General features: G+C 53.3%; 1 protein-coding gene and 1 pseudogene across 3 annotated transcripts in view; both read right to left on the reverse strand.

The window, feature by feature from the left end:
* Window positions 1-20,716, reverse strand: part of CAPZB (capping actin protein of muscle Z-line subunit beta) — a 136,695-nt gene that overhangs the window by 29,600 nt on the left and 86,379 nt on the right. For both annotated transcript variants that reach the window (XM_082612551.1, XM_082612550.1), the window contains exons 3-4: window positions 12,506-12,627; window positions 5,924-6,037 (exon numbers count right to left, since the gene is read on the reverse strand). In XM_082612551.1, the coding sequence (XP_082468677.1) occupies window positions 5,924-6,037; window positions 12,506-12,627 (236 nt within the window). The remainder of the gene's footprint in view (window positions 1-5,923; window positions 6,038-12,505; window positions 12,628-20,716) is intronic.
* On the reverse strand, window positions 18,579-19,227 carry LOC309800680 (small ribosomal subunit protein eS24-like; annotated as a pseudogene). The gene has a single exon. The product of its transcript is annotated as a small ribosomal subunit protein eS24-like (transcript).

Consider the following 20,716-nt stretch of genomic DNA (forward strand, 5'->3'; position numbering starts at 1 on the left):
ACCTCCCCCAGCGCCAGCACTCCAGCAAAACCTGCCTGTCGTCTCCTGAGCATTTTCGGCCAATGGACTATTCTTAATCTAAGATCAGAGTTGTGCTATCAACGGTTGCTTAACAGTTATTCTCTTGGGGAAAAGTTACCACCACAATCCCTTTCTGTCACTGGTGACGGCAAAGAAGGCATCAGTAAATGTGGGAGGGACGGGAGAGTGAGAGGGTGAGAATGTGGCAGGGACCCGGGAGGAGCAGGGGGGAAGCCAGGAACTGCGGGGCTTCAAAGGGATCATGCAGGACACACAGCTCACCTCCCTGGGCCCCTACACGCCACTTGCCCACCTTGGGAAAGGAGCTGTGCTCCAAACTGCTGGCACTTTTAAGCTCTATGGAGAAATGCTGTGCACAGGCAGGAGAGAGGGGGGCCACATCCCCACCGGAGCTGCAAGCCAGAGGGCCTGTTCATCAGTGTGTCCCTGGCCTGGCCCCTCACTCGGACCATACCAGTTCCACATCCCAATTCCCTACAAAGTCAAAACCTTTACAGCCCCAGGGATCAAAGCCCAGAGCCCGAGGACAGAGGCCTAGGCTTTCCCTCAGGATGCTGGGGAAGAAGCTTTTCTCTCTCACGGCAGAGAAGCCCCCTTCGCCCAGCCTGGATCGCATCTCAGCTGGCTCCACGCTCCCCAGGTCTCCTTCCACTCATCGTGTTAAGGAGAACATCAGGAGGAAGAACAAGGTTGATGGGCCAGGACCAGCACAGGAGGAAGCGGAACCGGGAAGCTGTCTTCACTACCGTGGCCACAGGTTCAGTCTTAAGGCACAGCTAACAGCTGGGGAGGGGGAGAGGTCCACGCCGGAGGAGGACGTGGCAGGAAAGAGCACCTTAGGCCTCTTTTTTTGTTTTTTCCTGTTGTTTTTTTTTTTCTTTTCCTTTTTTCCCTGTGCCACACAGCTTGTGAGATTTTAGTTCCCTAACCAGGGGGCTGAAGCCGGGCCCTCAGCAGTGAGAGCGCAGAGACCTAACCACTGGACTGCCAGGGAATTCCCCGTTTTTCTTCTGTCAAACCCGCAGCCCTTCAGAAGCCAACAAATCTCTGCGAGCTGAGTTCAGTGCGGCCTTCCCAGTGTAGAGCTAGGGTCCTTCGTGCTAGGAATCGTGGAACAAGGGAGCCCCAAAGGCTCCTTACAGCACAGCTGCTCCCGCAACACAAGGGGGTCCTAATTCTAAGCCCGAGGGCCAGAGTCTGGCAGCTTGCAGTCATTTGAGACAGGGAGTGGTCGAGAGGCCGGAGCACAAGCCAAACTCAGCCGTAACTCTGCAATCCAGCAGGGTCCCAGAATTCACAAACACCGGGTGGTCAGGAATTAAAGTCGGGGCTAGTACAGGGGATGGGCCTGCTCATCACAGTCCTCAGCCCCCGGGGGGCACAGGCCAAGCCCCACTTTGGAGCGGGGCACCCTGGAGCGGCAGCCGTCCGCATCCAGCCCTCCTGGGAGCGATGGTGTGCCTGTCCTCTCCTGACGGCGTCCTTTCAATCACCCGCTCTTCCTTCTGGCAGGGGTGGGTCTGCTCGAGGCTCCGGCACCCCTCGGCAAGCCCAGGACACGGGCCATCTTCCCGGCTGCTCGGGCAGCAACTCGGCAACCAGAGCCAGCAGACGTGAGGCAGTGTCAGGGAGCCTCCCCTCAGAGGAACCGCTGCCTGAACCCACGTATCCACGTGAAAGGCGGGCAGGTGGAAGAATCCATGGAGGAGCGCTGTGGCTTCCTTCACTGGGATGACGGCAAAGGAGTCTTCCTTCCTGCGGGAAGAGGTCTATACTGCGGAGGGGCAGGGGTGAAGCATAAAGAGGAAGGCGTGACCTACTGCCCCTGCCTCCCTTGGAACAATCTGGTCCCTAGAAAACCTGGAGTGACCACTGGCCAGCACAGGCCTCCGAGCCCCTCGCTAATCTCCGTCTGCTCCAGAACCACAGGGGGAAGAGCTCAGGCTCTGGCCCTGCCAAGGTCACCGACATGGCCACTAACAAGTCACAGGCCACTCTGACGACGGGGACTTCCAGAGGTGAGCAAGGTACTGGGAGGGAGGGGGCACGGAAGGAGGAAGGGAAAGGAAGGAAAGAAAGTAAAAGGAGACTTGCATTCGTAAGTATTAGACCAGAAATGAGTTGGCTTATCAAGTGTGGTCCAGCTGGGAAAACGGTCCTCACGTATGGCCTCAGGAGGGGGCATCCTCAGGACACTGATAACACAGGGTGCTTTGAAACTGCTGACTCTGGTTGCCCAGTGACAGCTCTAGCCAACCCGGTGGCCTGAGGTTGCCATGACAGGGAGAACTGGGCATCCCCTCACATACAAGGGCACAAAGGGCCTCCTGCCCTCCTCTGTGGGCGTCACCTGCAGGCCTTGTACTCTCTCCTCCCCCACGGAAAAGCACATTGACGCCGCTGGGGACAGACGGCATTCTCTGGGCCAGGATTCCACCTCTACAGACCATCCCAGAACCTCCGGGGCTGGCTTGTCCTGTTAGATCCGCCACTGGGTGGAGGAAGCTGTCCTGTCGCCCCCCTCCCCAGCCCCCCGCAGCCCCGCTCACCTTTACAGGAGAGTACGGGCCCATGCACAGCTCCAGAGAAATACGGGTCATTAAGGCTTAACGCCACCTTCAAAGGGGACACTCGCCCAGGCAGGGGAGCCTTCTCAGGAGGCGGTGCAGAGAGTGAGACCGAGGGTATGAGCCTAGCTCCTGCCGTTTCCTAGCGGGTTAACCACTGGAGGACTTCTCTGAGCATCGGTTTCATCGTCTGTTAAATGAGGTAACTCCCACTTACCCTACAGAGTCGCTGTAAGGATTGGGGGATCACAGTGAAGACTTTTTAATGGTGCTGAGGAAATGCCCACGATGTTAGGCCAGTCAAGACCCCACAGAAGGCACACGTCTAAGACTGACCACGTGTCATTATACACGTGAACCAGGGAGACAGGAGGGAGAAAGGAGTCAGAGACAACACCGGCCTCTTCCCCGGGCCTGGCCCCAAATGGCAGCACAGGGCACCAACACGTCTGCATTGCTTTATTTGGGAAATCACAGCCCAAATGTTTAGCCTCTAAGAAATCAGAACCAGCCTCGTTCCGATCCTTGGAGACGCCGGCACAGGCAGCCCTCTGCCCAGACTGCTCCTTTCCGGCCTGGGCGCCGGAGCTGGCCCTCAGCTCCAGCGTCAGCTCCCGGAGCGGCATTCCCACCCCCTCCCCGCCCCCCCACTGAAAGCCCGAGTCACTCCCTGTCCGGTCACCGCACTGACTTGTTTGCACTCTATTTTTTTTTTTTTTTTGCGGTACGCGGGCCTCTCACTGTTGTGGCCGCTCCTGTTGCGGAGCGCAGGCTCAGTGGCCACGGCTCACGGGCCCAGCCGCTCCGCGGCATGTGGGGTCTTCCCGGACCGGGGCACGAACCCACGTCCCCTGTATCGGCAGGCGGACTCTCAACCACTGCGCCACCAGGGAAGCCCTGTTTGCACTCTATTGTTTGTCCTCCCACAGTGGATGCACCGCGCAGGCAGGAACGTGGCCCTCCGTATTCAAGGCCGGCGCCCCAGGACTTGGCTAGCAAACACTCAAATGTCAGTCAGGCGAATGGATAACTGTTGGACTCTGGAGTTGGATAAGGATGGTTTCATACTGGACCATACATGCGAAATACGTTACTGGCTGTGTGAAGTTGGGAAAGTGACTTCACCTCCTTGAACCTGTCAACTCATATGTAAAACGGGGACAATCCTCTTGCACAGGCTGATGTGAAGATCAAGTAAGACCTAGAGGCAGTGAACACTGTGCTCGTCCAGCCCCTGGCTGGTAGCTGCTGTTATTACCACTGCTATCTTATTATCAACATTATCACTATCCCATGAAACTGATTCCACCTGGGAATTCTTATTTAGCAGCTGGATAGGCCTCTTGCCAAATGGCCAGGTAAGACCAACTACGAATACACCAGAGATGACAGCAACGAGGAGATCTCTCAGCATCACTGGAAGAGGAGCTGTTCTACCACAGGGCAAATTTCTAGACATAAGAACTTTTTTTTTTTTTTTTCCGGTACACGGGCCTCTCACTGTTGTGGCCTCTCCCATTGCGGAGCACAGGCTCTGGACGCACAGGCTCAGCGGCCATGGCTCACGGGCCCAGCCGCTCCGCGGCATGTGGGATCTTCCCGGACCAGGGCATGAACCTGCGTCCCCTGCATCGACAGGCGGACTCTCAACCACTGCGCCACCAGGGAAGCCCGACATAAGAACTCTTTAATCAGTGAATTCACTCTAACAGTGAAAATCAGTAAGTTGTGAAAACTTCACGCAAATATGGACTCAAGTCCTAGCTCTTCGCCTCTGTGTCCTGTGGTGAGTCATTTAGCCCCTGGGAACCTCAATCTCCTCATCTGTAAAAAAGGGAAAATCATCTCCCCCAGAGGTTCTTGAAAAGATTAAAGATAATGTATATACAATACCGGCACATGACAGATACCGCAGATAAAGCTGAGTCACACAGCGACGCATTCGGGGGCTACCGAAATGTTCAGGGCCATTTGTTCATGGTTTCCTCAGAGCTTCTGCTTGTGCGTTGTGGGTCTTTTTGTCTGTCCATGTGTCAGACTGACAAGTGTCACTTTCCCTCCCAAACCAGCTTGTAAAGTAAATTCTTTATTATATGCGTTATATCAAATCTGCTAAAAATTGGAAAACCACGCCAACTGCCTGCAAGATGGAGACCTGAAACTCCTTCTCGAAGTGTTAACAACACCAGCTTTCAGACAGTGGTTTCAGCCGTTCAGATGCTTCGTTTCTCTCATTTCCATTTTCTTGCCTATATCCTAGGTCAGGTCAGGGAGGGCACCCTGTAGACCGAAGGCCAATTCCCACCTACCTCAAGGCTCAAGAAGATGGTTTTACATTTTTAAAGGATAATATATACATAAAAAAGAAAGAACAAAGAAAAAGTGATAGAGACTTGTGTAGCCTGTAAAGCCTACAATGTTTACTATCTGGCCCTTTACAGAAGTGTATGCCACGCCCTCCCCTAAATGACAGAATTTGTACTGAGGTAGCATTGCATGTATTACAGTTTTGTTACATTTTCAATACAGAACTTAATTAAAAATGAGATTCTACGGATTAAGAAAAAACCCTTCAGAGGATAACCTGCTTTGGAGCCTTTCCTTGCAAGGCGGATTAATTAAGTGGCCACCTTTCTGGTGGTGTGGAGGGACTGGACGGAAGCAGAAAGCAGACGCAGCGAAAACACTTCCCAAAGTGCAGGCTGAGGCCCCCAGCAACTCGGGAGTCAGCAAAATGCTGGCTCAGAGGTGGCTGCCCAAGGCCCACTGTTTAAGGACCTCGACTCCTCCCGCCCTGCTGACTGGTCTGGAAGCAGGGGCCCTGAGCTCCAGCTAAGAACAGAGTCAGGGCAGGCAGTGCAGTGAAAACCAGACGGGCCTCTGGAGACAGACGGAGCCGGGTTTGATTCCTCACTCTGCCTCTTGCCTTGGACAAAACACCTTAATCTTTCTGAACTTTGATTTCTTCATCTGGGAAATGGGGACTAGAACAGTGACCACATTTGTGAGGATTTAAGGATTTAAGATGATGTGTATGAAACATCGGGCACTGAGTCTTGCGCACAGGAGGTACTGTCCCAATGGCACCGGCTGCTCCTGAGAGGCACGACGCAGAGTACTGCCCGGGCAAGGTAGCAGCCTCTCACGACTGACCCGATGACCACACTAGGGCCCAGCACCCTGCTGGGGGAGCTCAGAACTTTTACTAGTTAGGCCAGCCAGGTGGCAGGTCTAAGGGAGACGACTTGGCCTCGCGTTTCACCTATGAACTACTTATCAAAAGAGCTGCGGGACAAAGGGAGTCCGTAACTCACAGGTCTCGGTACTGGTCAAAGGCATTGTTGGCTTCCACCTCCAGCTTCCTCAGCCGAGCAGAAGGCATGGCCCCATCTTCCAAAGGAGGGTCATACTTGTTACTCCACGGTGACCTGGAGGGGAGAAGGAGAAGGAGATCACATGAATCATTCCAGTGAGCCATCGGCCCAAGCCCCAGCTTCTGAAATTTCAGAGGAAAAGCCATTATCCACAGGCCCTGGGCATAGACGCGGCTTTCTCAAGGTTTGCAGAGCAACGGCTCAGGTTCCATCTGACCTGGGTATGAACCCCAGGCTCCAAGTCTCACCAGCTGTGCATTTCCAACAGGTGTCTTGACTTCTCTGAGCCTCCCTTTCCTTACGTGCAAACTGAGGCTACTATTTACCCACAGGGCTGCTTTGAGGAGAAAAGTATTGATACATCAAGTGCCTAGATTAGAGACGGGCATATAGTAAGTGCTCAACAAATGTGACTTCTTTCTCACCCTTTTTAAAATTTTCCTTTGTTCTCACCATTGTTTTGATCAATAGAGGCCCCTCTCTCCTCCCTGGCCTGCTGGCAGCTCTGGAGAAACTCTTACTCCTCAAAGATCTTCTTACACGATTAAGGATTAAGAAGAGAGCTGTCAGTTATGGAAGCAGCAAGAGAGCCAGCCCCATGGGGAAAGGCTGACCACACGTAAGAAAACCTGAGGGACAGAGTTCGCCCCGTGAACAGAGGACAGCCTTCCAGCCTGCAAGGGCTGTGCACACAAAGAAGACTGTGAAGTAATGAGAACCAGCCTCACTTTTTCCAGCCCAAAGTCTTGCTGCATTCTTTAAAATGTATTTTGCCACATCAGGAAAGCATTTAATCACAGAGAGTGCTGAAAGGGGGTTATAAGGGAAGTAGCCACTCATTAATTCCCACAGGTGGAGTTCACAGAGCTGTGGGTTCAAAGAAAGAGAATTAAAAAGGTGAGGCGCGGGGGGGGGGGGGGCTGCCTGGTAGCGCAGTGGTTAAGAGTCCGCCTGCCAATGCAGGGGACACGGGTTCGAGCCCTGGCCCGGGAAGATCCCACATGCCGTGGAGCAACTAAGCCCGCGAGCCACAACTACTGAGCCTGAGCTCTAGAGCCCGCGAGCCACAACTACTGAGCCCGTGTGCCACAACTACTGAGCCCGTGCTCCGGAACAAGAGAAGCCACCGCAATGAGAAGTCCTCACACCGCAACGAAGAGTAGCCCCCACTTGCTGCAACTAGAGAAAGCCCGCGCGCAGCAACAAAGACCCAACACAGCCAAAAAAAAACAAGGTGAGAGGGTAAAAGAAAGGAGGAGAGGACAATATGGAATTCGGACAAAGTCCTTCACATTCTGGGGCATAAACACCTCGACATGTCCACGGTAAGAAACCTCACTGCCTCTCCCGTTTCCCCCCCTGACGACACCACTTCACATCACTGAGGACTCAAAAGAACCTTCTGATTTGGGATTGTTGGTAAGAGAAAAAAGGCATCACCGCCTCCTGAAGCCCAGTTTTAACTATTTCTGTGCACAAACATCTTTCTTCGTGGTAACTGATGCCTGGCACCTACCTCAGCAGGTCACGTCAAGTCAGCTGGGCGACCTCTTCTCCCAGCCACCCTCAGGCAGGGGTCCGAGCTTTCTTGGCTGCTGGTCCACAAACGTAAGTGGGGGAAGAGTTGCTGTGCTTGGTGTCCCAAAAGGGCCTCGTGCAGCAGCTGCCCAGGCCACCTCAAAGCAGAAGGTGCTTGGAAACCCTTCTTTCCACACCAGCCCCTGACCTCACTCACCAGTGTCGGGAGAGACTGTGCAACAATGGGCTGAAACGCTCCCCACTGCCCCGTGACCAGCAGCCAGCTCTTGTGGTCACACGGGGTTGTGCACGGGCCACAGCAAACAAAGGGCTGTTGGACAAGCCAGGACCCCACCTGGCTCGAAGAGCAGGCGAGAAGCCGACGCCGGGCGCCCTCTCACGCTCCCCAAGGCCTCTCCCTCCCTGGGCAGGGCCGACACATCCATCATCGCCGCGTTCACCCCTCACAACAGTGCTGCCCGACAGAACCTTCCCTGGCAACAGAAATGTTCTATATCTGCGCTGTCCCAAACGGTAGCCACTAGCTTCATGTGGCTCCTGAGCACTTGTGTGACTGAGGAACCGAATTTTTAATTTTACTGAACTTGAATTCGTTTAGACGGTCAACTTTAGAACCTTAGCTCCCAGAGGGCAAGAGCTGTGTCTGTCTTGCTCCACTGTTTGCTCAGCACCTGAACAGTGCCTGGTGCTCAGCCACATGCTCATGAGAAAAAAAAAAAAAGGCAGAGGAATGAGTGACTGATCTCGCACCCGACACAAAGCAGAAGTAACCACTGCCCCCGCCTGTCCCCTCACTCCCACACAGATGTCGGTTCCTGCAGCGGTCACATCCCCGCCCTTGACAACAAGAGCGCTCCAGGCAGAAGCCTGTGCAGTCTGCCCTCGCACCCCAGCACCCAACACAGAGCTCGTGGGCTGAAGCCTCCCAGCGCGGGGTGGGGAGGAAAGGACACACGGCACGCCTGCTGGTGCTCCTCCAAACCAACAGAGATGGAGCAACTTTCTGCTTTCTCTGCTGAGGGACACCTAAGCATTTAAAAAAAAAAAGAAAGAAAAGAACGAAAAAGAAAGAAGAAAATCAACGAAGACCTCTTACCAGATCCAGAGACAAAGATGAAGTTGCAGAGTGCTGTCACCACCACCAGTTTATCTGTAAACTAGGCTTGGTACCTCACCTCCACTCACCGGGGGGAGTGCAGAGGAATCTGAGCGGGAGAATCTGAACTCCCCACCTGCCCTGCGGCTCCTCAAGACCCCAAGACTCTCCTCAGCACACTCTGAGGTCTGACTTTTGTTTCCACGGTTACACGGCCATTGCTGTCCTGGGGGCCTGGAAGTCCCACCCCTACTGGCTTTCATTTAAAGGCGACCTGATTAGACATAAGAGCCGATCTCTCTTGAAGACTGGGGGTCTGGAATTTTCAAGACACATCTCTCCCTGCTCACAGACGACAGCATTTCAAGCCGTTAGTCCTGGAGCCGGGGTAATTGTAGCTGGGGGAAAAATCATAACATTACCCAGAATATCCTGAGTGGAAGGGGCACTCAGAACACATTTAAGAGCTTAAATGGAGGCCATTTGAAAAAAGACAGATGGACAGGAACGCTTAGATTTCAAAAGTCAGGCCTTTCATTTCCCTCAGAGAATGCTTTTTGTTTCAGCTAACAGGTTTCAAACAGTGCTGCTGGCAAACTGTCACACCATAAGGATCTTATTTAAGCAAACGATCAGACACAGGACAGAAATGTGTGGAGAAACTCAGAAGACCTTGAAGTTTTATACCGAGAAGAGAAAAAAAAACAAAAGCCCTGTGCCCTGACACCCTGGGCTCCTCTTCAGCTGAAGACCCCCAGGCCCCCTACGGAGCCCCAGGAATGCAGGTGGGAGCCAGCAGGGCGACCTGGAGGTACCACATCCTGGGAAAGCCTGGCCTGGGCATGGACTGGAAATGATTCCCGCCTTCCACAGGCTGCTGGGCAACAGCTGCCTCACACAGCAAGCCCGAATTTTCAGGTGGAAAAAAGAAAAACGACGACGATGTTGAAGAAGCAAGGCTAGCTCCAGGCCCCCCTCTTCCAGGTGCCTCTCCTGAACCCCATGCCTGGTGAAGCTGCTCATCCTTTGGCCACGGGCTCCCTGGCCTGTCAGCCCACTTAGCACCCTGAGGGACCTCTCCCTTGGTGAGGACTAGACCTGGCCCTATGCCCACAACCTGGACAGTGGCTGGCCCTCCAAGGCTGAGCCTGATCTGCCACAGGGCTTGTCTCACCACCTTGGAGCTGGATGCCCACCTCTGCACCTCCATCTCCACACAGACCTCCGGGAACTCAGACTACCGACAGCCTAGCTGACTCTCCATGTCCACCCGATGGGCATCTGAAGCTTAAAATGCCTCCAAATCAGCCCCTCCCAGAGCCTTCCTCACCTCGATAGTCAGTGATCCCACCTTCCAGCTCCTCATCGGCCCCACCCCCGCACCTGCAAACACTGCTGGCTCTACTTTTTTTTTCTTTGTGGTACGCGGGCCTCTCACTGTTGTGGCCTCTCCCGCTGCGGAGAACAGGCTCTGGACGCGCAGGCTCAGCGGCCATGGCTCACGGGCCCAGCTGCTCCACAGCATGCGGCATCTTCCCGGACCGGGGCACGAACCCATGAAACCTGCATCGGCAGGCAGACTCTCAACCATTGTGCCACCAGGGAAGCCCTGGCTCTACTTTTAAAACGTACCTCAAACCCGACTACCTCTTCCCATCTCCACTCTAGTCTCCGGTCTAGGTTAGACCAAAATACATTCTTTACCTGACCTCCATTTGAAACTAGGAAAGGGACGTGGTCACATGACAGTCGTCTAGTCTTGTTTAAATAGTATGAATTCTTTGTAATTTCCCCCAAGTTCTGTGCTGTTCAGCCCTTCACACGTGTTACTTCTTTCAACCCCCAAGTGCCCCGAGCCAAGCCCTATGGCCCTGGACCTCAAGGCCTCTGGCCTCACCTCCTACCCCTTCCCGCCCCCCCCCACTGCTGTCTCCCACTCGGGCCTCCCTGCCAGGCTCAGCCCTGACAGCTCACCCCGCCCAGGGCCTTTAAAGGGGACACTCTTCTCCCAGACCTGCGCGGGGCTGAGCCTTCTCATCCTTAAGTCTCATTTCACACTTGACCACCGACGCCAGAGCCTTCCCTGTTCACCCCTCCACCTCTCCCTCCCCTGGTCCTCCATTATTTTCTTTATTTGCTCTTCAACAATATATACTGTTTATGCAGCTGCTTACTCTCTGGATTCCTCACTAGGACACAAGCTCCACAGGAGAGTGACTCAGTGTCTGACACACGAGCGCCTGCTCACAGAAACACGTCACCGAGCATCCTGTTAGAAGAATGAACACTACACCCTCCACTTAATACACGAGAGAACTAGAGTCCAGAGACAATAAGTAATTTGTCAAAGTTCCCGTCTGCTCAAGGGGGCAGTGCTGGTTTGGAGCCCATGTCGGCTACCTCCAGCGAATTTCTCCTACTTTCATTTCTCAGGCCCCAACCCCTCCCCCAAAAGAGCATGAGGCCAAAGCGTTAAGACTCAGCCCAGGTTCTGCGGCTTCTAAAAAAAACCTATAGCCTATGGCATTCCTCCACCATTCTCCAAGGTACTGACTACAGCCATCCATCACAGGAATACTGGATGCGTATAGGGATTCCCAGTCTTTTTTTTTTTTTTTTTTTTTTTTTTGCGGTATGCGGGCCTCTCACTGCTGTGGCCTCTCCCGTTGCGGAGCACAGGCTCCAGATGCGCAGGCTCAGGAGCCATGGCTCACGGGCCCAGCCGCTCTGCGGCATGTGGGATCTTCCCGGACCGGGGCACGAACCCATGTCCCCTGCATCGGCAGGTGGACTCTCAACCACTGTGCCACCAGGGAAGCCCCCCAGTTTTTTTTTTTTTAATATTAAGAACTCCTAGGCACCCTTAAAAACCTAGCTCGGACATCATCTCCTCCGGGAAGTCTTCCTGGAGTCAACCTTGGCCTTCTCTATGCTACCCTCAATAAGCTTGGCCCTGGCTGCCGGAATCACGTCACACAGTAATCAGCTCCTGGGTGCGTCTCCTGTTCTAGACCATGGATCACCCAGGGCAGGGACACAAGTCGACTTAGTTATTTACAGCCCTGGACAGGGTGATGGAGAGAGAAAGGACAGCTGCACATCTGTCTGACGAGCTTCATTCACATGCCCTTAAGCACGCAGGCCCTCCCTGGGCTTGGGATTCCTGTCATGGGCACATCCTGGACTTTCTCCTTTGCAGGATTTGATGCGATTTTAATGAAACAGCTTGCTGGTTTTTTTTTTTTTTTTTTTTAAATAATTAATCTTTGGCTGTGTTGGGTCTTTGTTGCTGCATGCAGTCTTTCTCTAGTTGCGGCGACTGGGGGCTACTCTTCGTTGTGGTGCGTGGGCCTCTCATTGCGGTGGCTTCTCTTATCGTGGAGCACAGTCTCTAGGCACACGGGCTTCAGTACTTGTGGTTCGCGGGCTCTAGAGCGCAGGCTCAGTAGTTGTGGCGCACGGGCTTAGGTGCTCTGCGGCATGTGGGATCTTCCCGGACCAGGGCTTGAACCCATGTCCCCTGCACTGGCAGGCGGACTCTCAACCACTGTGCCACCAGGGAAGTCCCTGTTTTTTGTTTTTTGTTTTTTTACCAACATCCCTTTCTTATTGGACTGTAAGCCCCACCAGGGCAGGGGCTTCTTATTCGCTGCTGCATCTCCAATGCCCAGTAGGGGTACTCCACAGACATCTTCCGGTCAATTGGATGGAAAGATGGATAGAAGGGAGGGAGGGAGGGAGGGAAGGAGGAAAGCCTAGCAGAAGCACAAGAAGAAAGAAGGCTGATGGGCTGTCAGATGTCAAAGCTCAGTAGTCCTTGAGCTGCTGCGGTAAGCGGCTGGGGCAGGCGCAGCACGCCCTGCTGCATTCGTGGGGCAGGAGCTCACCTATAGGAGTCCCCATCTCTGTTGTAGTCACACAAAAGGTAATCCTTTCCCACCACCTTGTCTCTGGCGATTTTCAGTGGCTGGTCAACAGAAGACAGGAGATCTTCACATAGACTGGGGACCTGGCAGAGAGAGAGGAAAAGTCAGAACAGAGGTTAAAATAACACATCAAACCCAGGTTGGCTCACGGCATCTGTAGCCATACTGTGGTCAGCATATTTAACATCTGGCCCTTGGTAGCCTGCCAGAATTATGGGCCTGTTCTTTTCTTTTCCACATGTGTCTGACACCAACTGTGTCCCTCTATAAAGAAACCTGTTCTTGAATTACAGTGGAGCGTGATTTCCAATACAGCTTTCCTTCCAAACTGCGTGCAGCTTTAATTACCTGGTCGCCAGGGTGGTCTAGTAACGTACGAACGTGCTTGGTATTGGTCTCTGGTGGGCAAAGCATAAGCTGAAGCCCCGAGAAGAAGGTAAACACTTTAAACACACAGGAGTCCAGAGAGCTTTGAGAAGAAGAGCCAGTCCGTGCCGAGAGCTCCCACAGGCTCCCTTGCTGGGTGGAGTTTCCAGTACTTTCCAGGACCCCAGCCAAGCGTTACCAGGTTGGCTTACGGAGTCAACCCTACCTGCTGCAAAGGTAGCTTCCCGCCAGCTTCCCACAGTGCCGAGCTCCAGCTGCTGTGCTCAGGCTCATCTTCCTGGGCCCCTCACTGAGAAGGGGGGCCCTCGGGTGGGGGGCGGGCAGGGCTGAATCCCAGGGCAAATGCTGCTGAATCGGACACAGAGCCCTGCTAGGAACCAGGCCTCTGGCCTCCTCCTCCCAACTCAAACATCAATTTCCACCCGAAATATTCCGGGAAGGGAGGGCAGCGCTCTCCAAAATGGATTCCTTCAGGCTTGAGTCACTTCCATGCTATATTTTCAATGTGCTGACTTATTCGTTTCATGGGCCCGGGTTTACGGAGGCCCCACCGTATCGTTTACCCGACGAGTGGCTGCCAACTGCACCAATAACCCTTCCAAATGGAAAAGTTAAATCATGTGGCAAAGACACCCAAAGAGCAGCTCAGCAGAGGGGCGGCCAGTCACAGCAGTTCCCGTGCTCCCCCGGAAGGCCCCTGCCACCACCAGAGAGGCACGGATGGGGACACGGTCACCTTGGAGACCACCAGCCTCCGTGGGCTTCTCGAGGCATCTCTGCTGATGGGGGGGGGGGTGCCTCCAAACTCAGCCTGGAAAGCGCTGTCTGGCACACCTGTGAGATGGTGACCCTGCCTGGTGACTCACAGCCGTTTCTCATACACTGAGCAGCACCGGGCAGCCAGCCCCGCCCCGAGACACGAGACACACACACCATTAACCCCCGTCTACAACGTGCTTATTTCAGAACTCCTTCTGGATGCAACACCCATCTGTGCACCCACCTCCCCAAGTAGAAAGACATACAAACAAAAATGGGGCTGTTTTCAGTTAGTTTTGGTACTGAGAATACCAAGCGTCTGCCACGTATCATGCACTAGGCTGGGCCCTTTACAGATGGCACACTGTCTACCGGAAGCTCACACTCATCCTGTGACGTAGTTATTATCCCCGTTTTACAGATTAGAGAATTGAGGCCTGGAGTCGTGAGGTTGCCCAAGGTCTACACAAGAAGAAAGCAGTAGAGAGAGAAGTCTCCCCCTCTGACTGGAACTCTGGTTTAGCGGACAGCTAAGAGGAAGAAGAGCACACGCCAAAGGCACACTCTGCTGGGAAATGACCCCCTCCCACCCAACCCCTGTTCCGCTGTGGCACCCTTCACCTGGAAAAAAAAGCCCAGATCAAGGCAAGGAAGATTTTAACAGCTTCCACCCAAGGCAGCTGGGATTTGAAGTGGCCTTGCTTTCCTGTCGTTGGCCAAGTGCAAGGGCCCTGGGCACCTATGTGCCCACCTATCACGTTACAGCTTTTCCCTGGCATCACTATTCTGTTGGGCTGATTCCTTGGCTTACTTGTTGGGCCCTGACTTTTGCCTAGAACCCCATTCTAACTGGCTGGGGCCCTGACACTACTGGCCTAATTTATCCTAGAGTATAGTAAAGACCAAGCAAACACGCTCTGAAGTGAGACTTCCTGACTCTACGACTCACTGGCCTCCTGGCCTGGGGCAAGTCACTTTACTTCTCTACCAAGTTGCATTTCCTCACCTGTAGAGTGGGGATAAGAAAAACCAACCCGGTTGCGGATTGCATGTGACGATGATGCATTCAGTACCCAGCATAGCGTCCAGCGCGGGGCAACGCGTGCACATCAGGAACCGACGCACTGATGCCCCTGCTCCCTCTGGGTCCCCAACACCACTGCTGCCTGTTATTCTCAGCCTGCGGCTCCGGCCTGGAGGGCAGCCCCGGCCTGGACGGCAGCCCCTGTCTGAACGGCAGCTCCGGCCTAGACAGCAGCCCCAGCCTAGGCTGCACCTGAATTTGCTGTACTGCCCCAAGCACTGGATGAAAATGCACAACTGAGATCCAGTTCTGCCCAGAGCCATGCTGCTCCTTTCCCGCCAGTCCTGTTGCGGGTGGCTAAGTCCTCCAACAGAAGAAGCTAACAAGATAATGGGATTTGGTATAAAACAGGCTTGACTTCACTCCTATCCAAGAGGCTAATCCATGGATCGAAAGTATTTCAATAATTTCTTCCCAGCACTTATACTAACTGAAATGCTTTTTTTATTGATTTGTGGTCATGTCTCTCTCCCTAGAATGTAGGTTTTACCAGGGCGAGGGCTGTCATCCTGTTCACTGCTGAATCCTCAGTGCCCAGGGCAGTGCCTGACACAGAGCAAGTGCTTGACATATGTGGGAAGGAGGGAGGGAGGAGTTTTACAATACGGAGCCTCCCAAATGCCAATCGGCTTTATCTTTAAATTAATAAATTGGTGTGTAGCAAGGATCTTCACCCAAAGAGTGTACAGTCAAGAACTAAACTTTGATGGATACCAATGACAATTTCACCGTGGCTCCAACCAGGAATATGACCTGTGATGTGGTTCCAGAGCAGCAGACAGAGAGAGCGGGAGTTTTAGTGAAAGTCCTGGCGTCTGTGTTACTATACGACACCAAGGAGCACAGCGGCAGTGCGAGACTGAGAACTGAGAGACCTGGGTTCGAGCCCCTGCTCAGCTGTTAACTAGCCATGGAGACCTGGGCTGGGCCCGAGGTTGTTCATTTGGCAAACACAGCAGGTGAGCTGCATCAGACACGGATGGCTGCTGGGCCACTGTAAGAGCCTCACTGCTTCAGTGCAAATAATTCAGGTAGAGAAAGCCTCTAATCAAGACACTATTAGATTCTTCATATGGTTAAACGTATTCATCCTTTGAGAATGCCCCCCCCCCTTTTTGGTGTTAAGGTGCCCGTAACTTGATGAAACGATAGGTTTTGTTTTTGTTCTAAAGGTTCACAACCCAATGACCTATTCCTCCTCTTTTCTTTTAAATGTCTCTGGCCTGTGAAATCAAAAAATGTGGCAGCCACTTTTCTAGAAAACGGGATCCAGCCCTCCCTACCTGTCCAAGAAGATCTGGGTACTTTCAAGGCCAGCATAAAGGAGCAGGAGGGACTCCACTCCCCACTTTGTAACTCACGTCCTTCGAAGCACAGACAGCGTAGATTAAGGCAGCGGCGCAAGGGGCTGATCCGTGGTACCAGCTGTCATCAGTGGCCACTCCTGTTGCCTGCCCAGCCTCCTTTCCTATTCTTCTGGTCACAAAGCTCCTCACTCCATATGGTTGGGCAAGGCTGATCTCTACTCCACCACCACGCGTGGGCAACGAGAGGGCCTCAGCCCCTGGCATATGCAGGGAAGAGTCTTCTCCAGGGGCGATGGAGGGATACACGGCTCACCTCCTTTCTGCCAGGGCAGCTGGGCTGGGGGTGCAGGGCCTGGGCTGCAGCAGGCATCGGGAGAGTACCTCCCTGCGTTTCTGAGCACTGCAGGACCGTGGAGATAGTACCTGAGCGCCCAGATCCAGCCACCCTTGAAGATCTGTGCCTGGACTTTGTAAAATCTATGGCCAGGTTCTAACCAACCTGAGGAAAACATACATCTGAACTCTAACTCACAAAGCTACGGCTGTGCACAGAAAAACACAGAGAGCTCATGAATGACGGATGACTTGCCCCACCACGAAAAGCACCTGGTTGTGATATGGCTGGATGACTCTCCACCCCAGCAGGTACAATTTTCGCCTTTTGGATAAACTCCCAAGTTGGGCCATATCCTTGTATACTGTTGCCCTCCACCAGTCCTGTTTCTTTGATCAAAGATAAAATGCTCTGTAAAAATAACATTATTGTCGTCATGTGGAACGAGAAGTGTGGACTACACGGTGTGCTCCCAGATTCGTACCAGAGCAGCTGCCAAGGGCGCATTAGTCATGATCTGGCACCACCACCGATTCGTCTCACTCCCGCCCCCGTTCCCACCCCTTCCCACTCCTGCACTCCTGCCTGAACCCTCTCAACCCACCACACGGTCCTACTCAGTGTTTCTAGACAGGCGAGCTTGCACATGCGTTCTTCCACTTACAAATCCTCCCCACTTAGGGTTGCCGGATAAAACAATGCATTGGCCAGTTACATTTGTATTTCAGATACATAACGAATAGTGTTTTAGTACGTCTCCAGTTTACACACGACATATATTATTTGTTAAAACTGGCAACCTGGGCTTCCCTGGTGGCGCAGCGGTTGAGAGTCCACCTGCCGATGCAGGGGACATGGGTTCGTGCCCTGGTCCGGGAAGATCCCACATGCCGTGGAGCGGCTGGGCCTGTGAGCCATGGCCGCTGAGCCTGCGCGTCCGGAGCCTGTGCTCCGCAACGGGAGAGGCCACAACAGTGAGAGGCCCGCGTACCGCAAAAAACAAACAAACAAAAACTGGCAAACTATCCCCATATAGTCTTAAATCCTACCACCCTTTAGGGCCCAGCCCAAACTCCAACTTCCTTATCAAGATGCCCCACTCTTTGGACTTCCTGCAGTGACGCTGATATCAACTGAATCCTAAATGCTCTGGGGACGGCTGTTCTAACACTGGCCTCAACCATCAGGTTACTCCTTCCTCAAGACTTAACGTTCTTCACTGAGCGCTGACTCGGTGGGTGCCCGCAGAGGCTGGTCCTCCAGACCAGGGCGCCAGTGACGCACACACTGGTGGGTGCTCCGGCGTGTTGATGGAAGCAGGTACCAGTCCTATGATCTAGGGTCACAGTACAGACCCAACCTCACCCCACTTCCTAGTCATGTCAAATGCTTAGAACAGTGGAAGAAATCACGTTAAGTCTCATGGATCACAAGTTTGCACAGCCATTTAAATGAAAGGACAGGTCCAAACAAAGCCGGGAGTTCACTTCGGGGTGTGAGTGTCATAGGCTCTGCCTCGGGACCCAAGGAGGGCCTCTGGCGAGAACGTGTGGTTGGTGTCGACCACCCGAGGGCTGGACGGTTTCTGTCCAAACTGCCCACCTGACCTGCTTAACAGCCTTTGTAAGGAATGTTCAGGTAACACCAAAGGTGTCAGACCAATCCAAGCCGTTGGGGGGATTTAAACCTAATTCCAAGTGACGTGGCGTACTAAACAACGGTGCACTGGCCAAGACAGCGTTCCCGCCGTTGCTCTGGTGGTGAAGTTCACGCCTCCGTCGGTCTCTCCACTGCCCGTCTGGGGCCATACCCCAGGGAGCAGGGACTGCCTCGCCCTTCACCACCGGCACCCCCAGCCGGCTCACGAGTGCCCACGGGGCCACAGGAAAGATCGGGTGAAACAGGAATAAAGCGAAGTAGGGCAGGGAGAGGAAAAAACCCAGAAGGCAGAAGGCAGGAGAGAGGCTGGCATGCCACGAGCTACTGCCGCAGGTGACCCCTTAACGGTAACGAGAATAAAGAGAAGGACGCCAGGAGGGGGCGGGGGGGCCAGGCGCGGCACTACGTAAACTACCCGCGTCGCCGCCTTGCTTTTTTTTATTTATTAATTTTTTCACGTAAAAGGTCTTAGTTTATTAATTCTCTCACGAAAAATCTGCACAATCACCGCAGAATCTTTACTCCTTCTGCTGTCCAATCTCCAGCTGACTTTCTGCCAGCACCAAACTGGCCTCTGCAGTCCCCAGGACCGCCTTTATTCTGCTCGGGCGTTCCTTTCGCTGCTTTCTTGAGGTCTTCTCGTACAGGCCACGCCTCGCAAGCCTGTGTCTGGGCTCATCCTCCTTCGCGTGACCCAAGGAATTGTAAATCATGCCCAGGCCAGCTGTCTTGCTGTCAACAACATGGGTTCTGAGCCCAAACACAAAGGCGACGTCTGGTGTGGTCTTGTACATTTTGGCTAGTTTTCCCCAAATTTCTGTCTTAGGTACTGTTGCCTTCCTAGGATGAAGGACATCAGTGACCATTTGTTCCCGCTGAAGGAGTCGGGTGGTCATGAACTTCCTGGTCCGGACAGTTACCGTGTTGTTCATGATGGCATGATGGCGGCTGATCATCAAGCAGCCAGGAAGAAAAGAGCCTGCATCGCCTCCTTTAATCCTCAGAACAGCCCTGCATATAGATATGGCTACTGTCCCTATTTTAAAGAAGGGCGAGGGAATTCCCTGGTGGTCCAGTGGTTAGGGCTCCGCGCTTCCACTGCAGGGGACACGGGTTCGATCCCTGGTCAGGGAACTAAGATCCCACACGCCGCATGGTGCGCTCAAATAAATAAAGGGGAGGGGTGGGTAGCAAAATAGGGCCTTAGAGAAGTAACTTGCCCCAAGTCACACAGCTACTAGCCAATGTCTAAGAAAAGACATGTGACATACAGTATATCTGGGTTAAAAAAATAAAAATTACAGGGACTTCCACTTCCCTGGTGGTCCAGTGGCTAAGACTCTGCACTCCCAATGCAGGGGGCCCGGGTTCGACCCCTGGTCGGGGAACTAGATCCCGCATGCCACAGCTAAAAGTTCGTATGCCGCAACTAAAGGTCCCGCACGCCGCAACTAAAGATCCCCCACGCCGCAACGAAGACCCGACGCAGCCAGATAAATAAATTTTTTAAAAAGCTATAAAAAATAACTCACTAAATAAAAATTACATTCACTCTTGCTGTTGCCTCAAACTGAATCCTTTTCTACTATCTAGCCCAACAGCTGATCACATGAACAGAGATACAAATCAGAAGCTTCCGGCCACAAGTGAGGTTTGTGTTTGCGCTGCCATATGGTTCTACTTTGCCTCTTCCCCTTCTCCATTAGTTATTAATGTTGAAAAAAATTGTTCAACCAGAAAAAGAAACTTGAGATGAACCCTTAAAAAAGCACAAAAGCCAGACCAGTTCAACTCCATGGATAATCTAATCCACGGCGCCCTCGTCTTTAAGAAATGCACCCTTGTACCTCGGTTTTTTAAAAAAATGGCCAAATGAACACATTCCGTCTTTTGATCTGCCCGCTGGCTGAGAGCCCGCCACCAGAGAGATAAGAATCGAAAACAGACCGTGTTTGCTGGGTCGCACACTCAGATGAGTAATGTTGCTGAAGCCATGGCTGGGCAGAGTGCTGGCTGGCCCCACTCCCCGGCAGACGGCAAAGTATCAGGATGCCGGGGCTCCCTCCCCATGACCAGCAGAGGTCTCTGCTTACAATCCGTTCCTTTTATTTTTTCCAAGGCCCCAAACCTTCCCCGCTTTTCTCTAATAAAAATTTAAAAAGAAAATAAGGAGAGTGCTTTCAGTGACACACATGCCTGCCTCAGAAACACAACCTACAGGGTGGCATTCTGGAAAACACCAAACTCAAAATCAAACACAAGTTCGAATGCTTGGTCTGCCACTTCCTGGCTGAGTGTAACCTTCCTAAACCTCAGAACTGGGGGCTACAACACCTACCTCAGTAGATCCTGAGTACCCACCCCCAGGCACCTGTCAGGTGCCATGGATCCAGCGGCAGACGAGATGCACGGGCACGGCCCTGCTCTCCCAAAGCATGCTCCAGTCGCCGGAAACAGACGCGGCACGAGGAGCCATCCCTGAGAGTGGCGAGGGCTGTGACACGGACCTGATGGGGATGGCAGGGGGACTGCAGGGATTCGGTGGTCTAGGAGGTGGACGGAGCTGACACGTGAGTGGAGGAAAGGAGAGGCACCGTGATGGGACTGAAGAGCCGGCCCCAGGCTCCCCCCACCCCCACCCC

This window comes from Mesoplodon mirus (assembly GCF_964341445.2).
Source record: "Mesoplodon mirus genome assembly, chromosome: 3".
NCBI lineage: Eukaryota > Metazoa > Chordata > Mammalia > Artiodactyla > Ziphiidae > Mesoplodon > Mesoplodon mirus.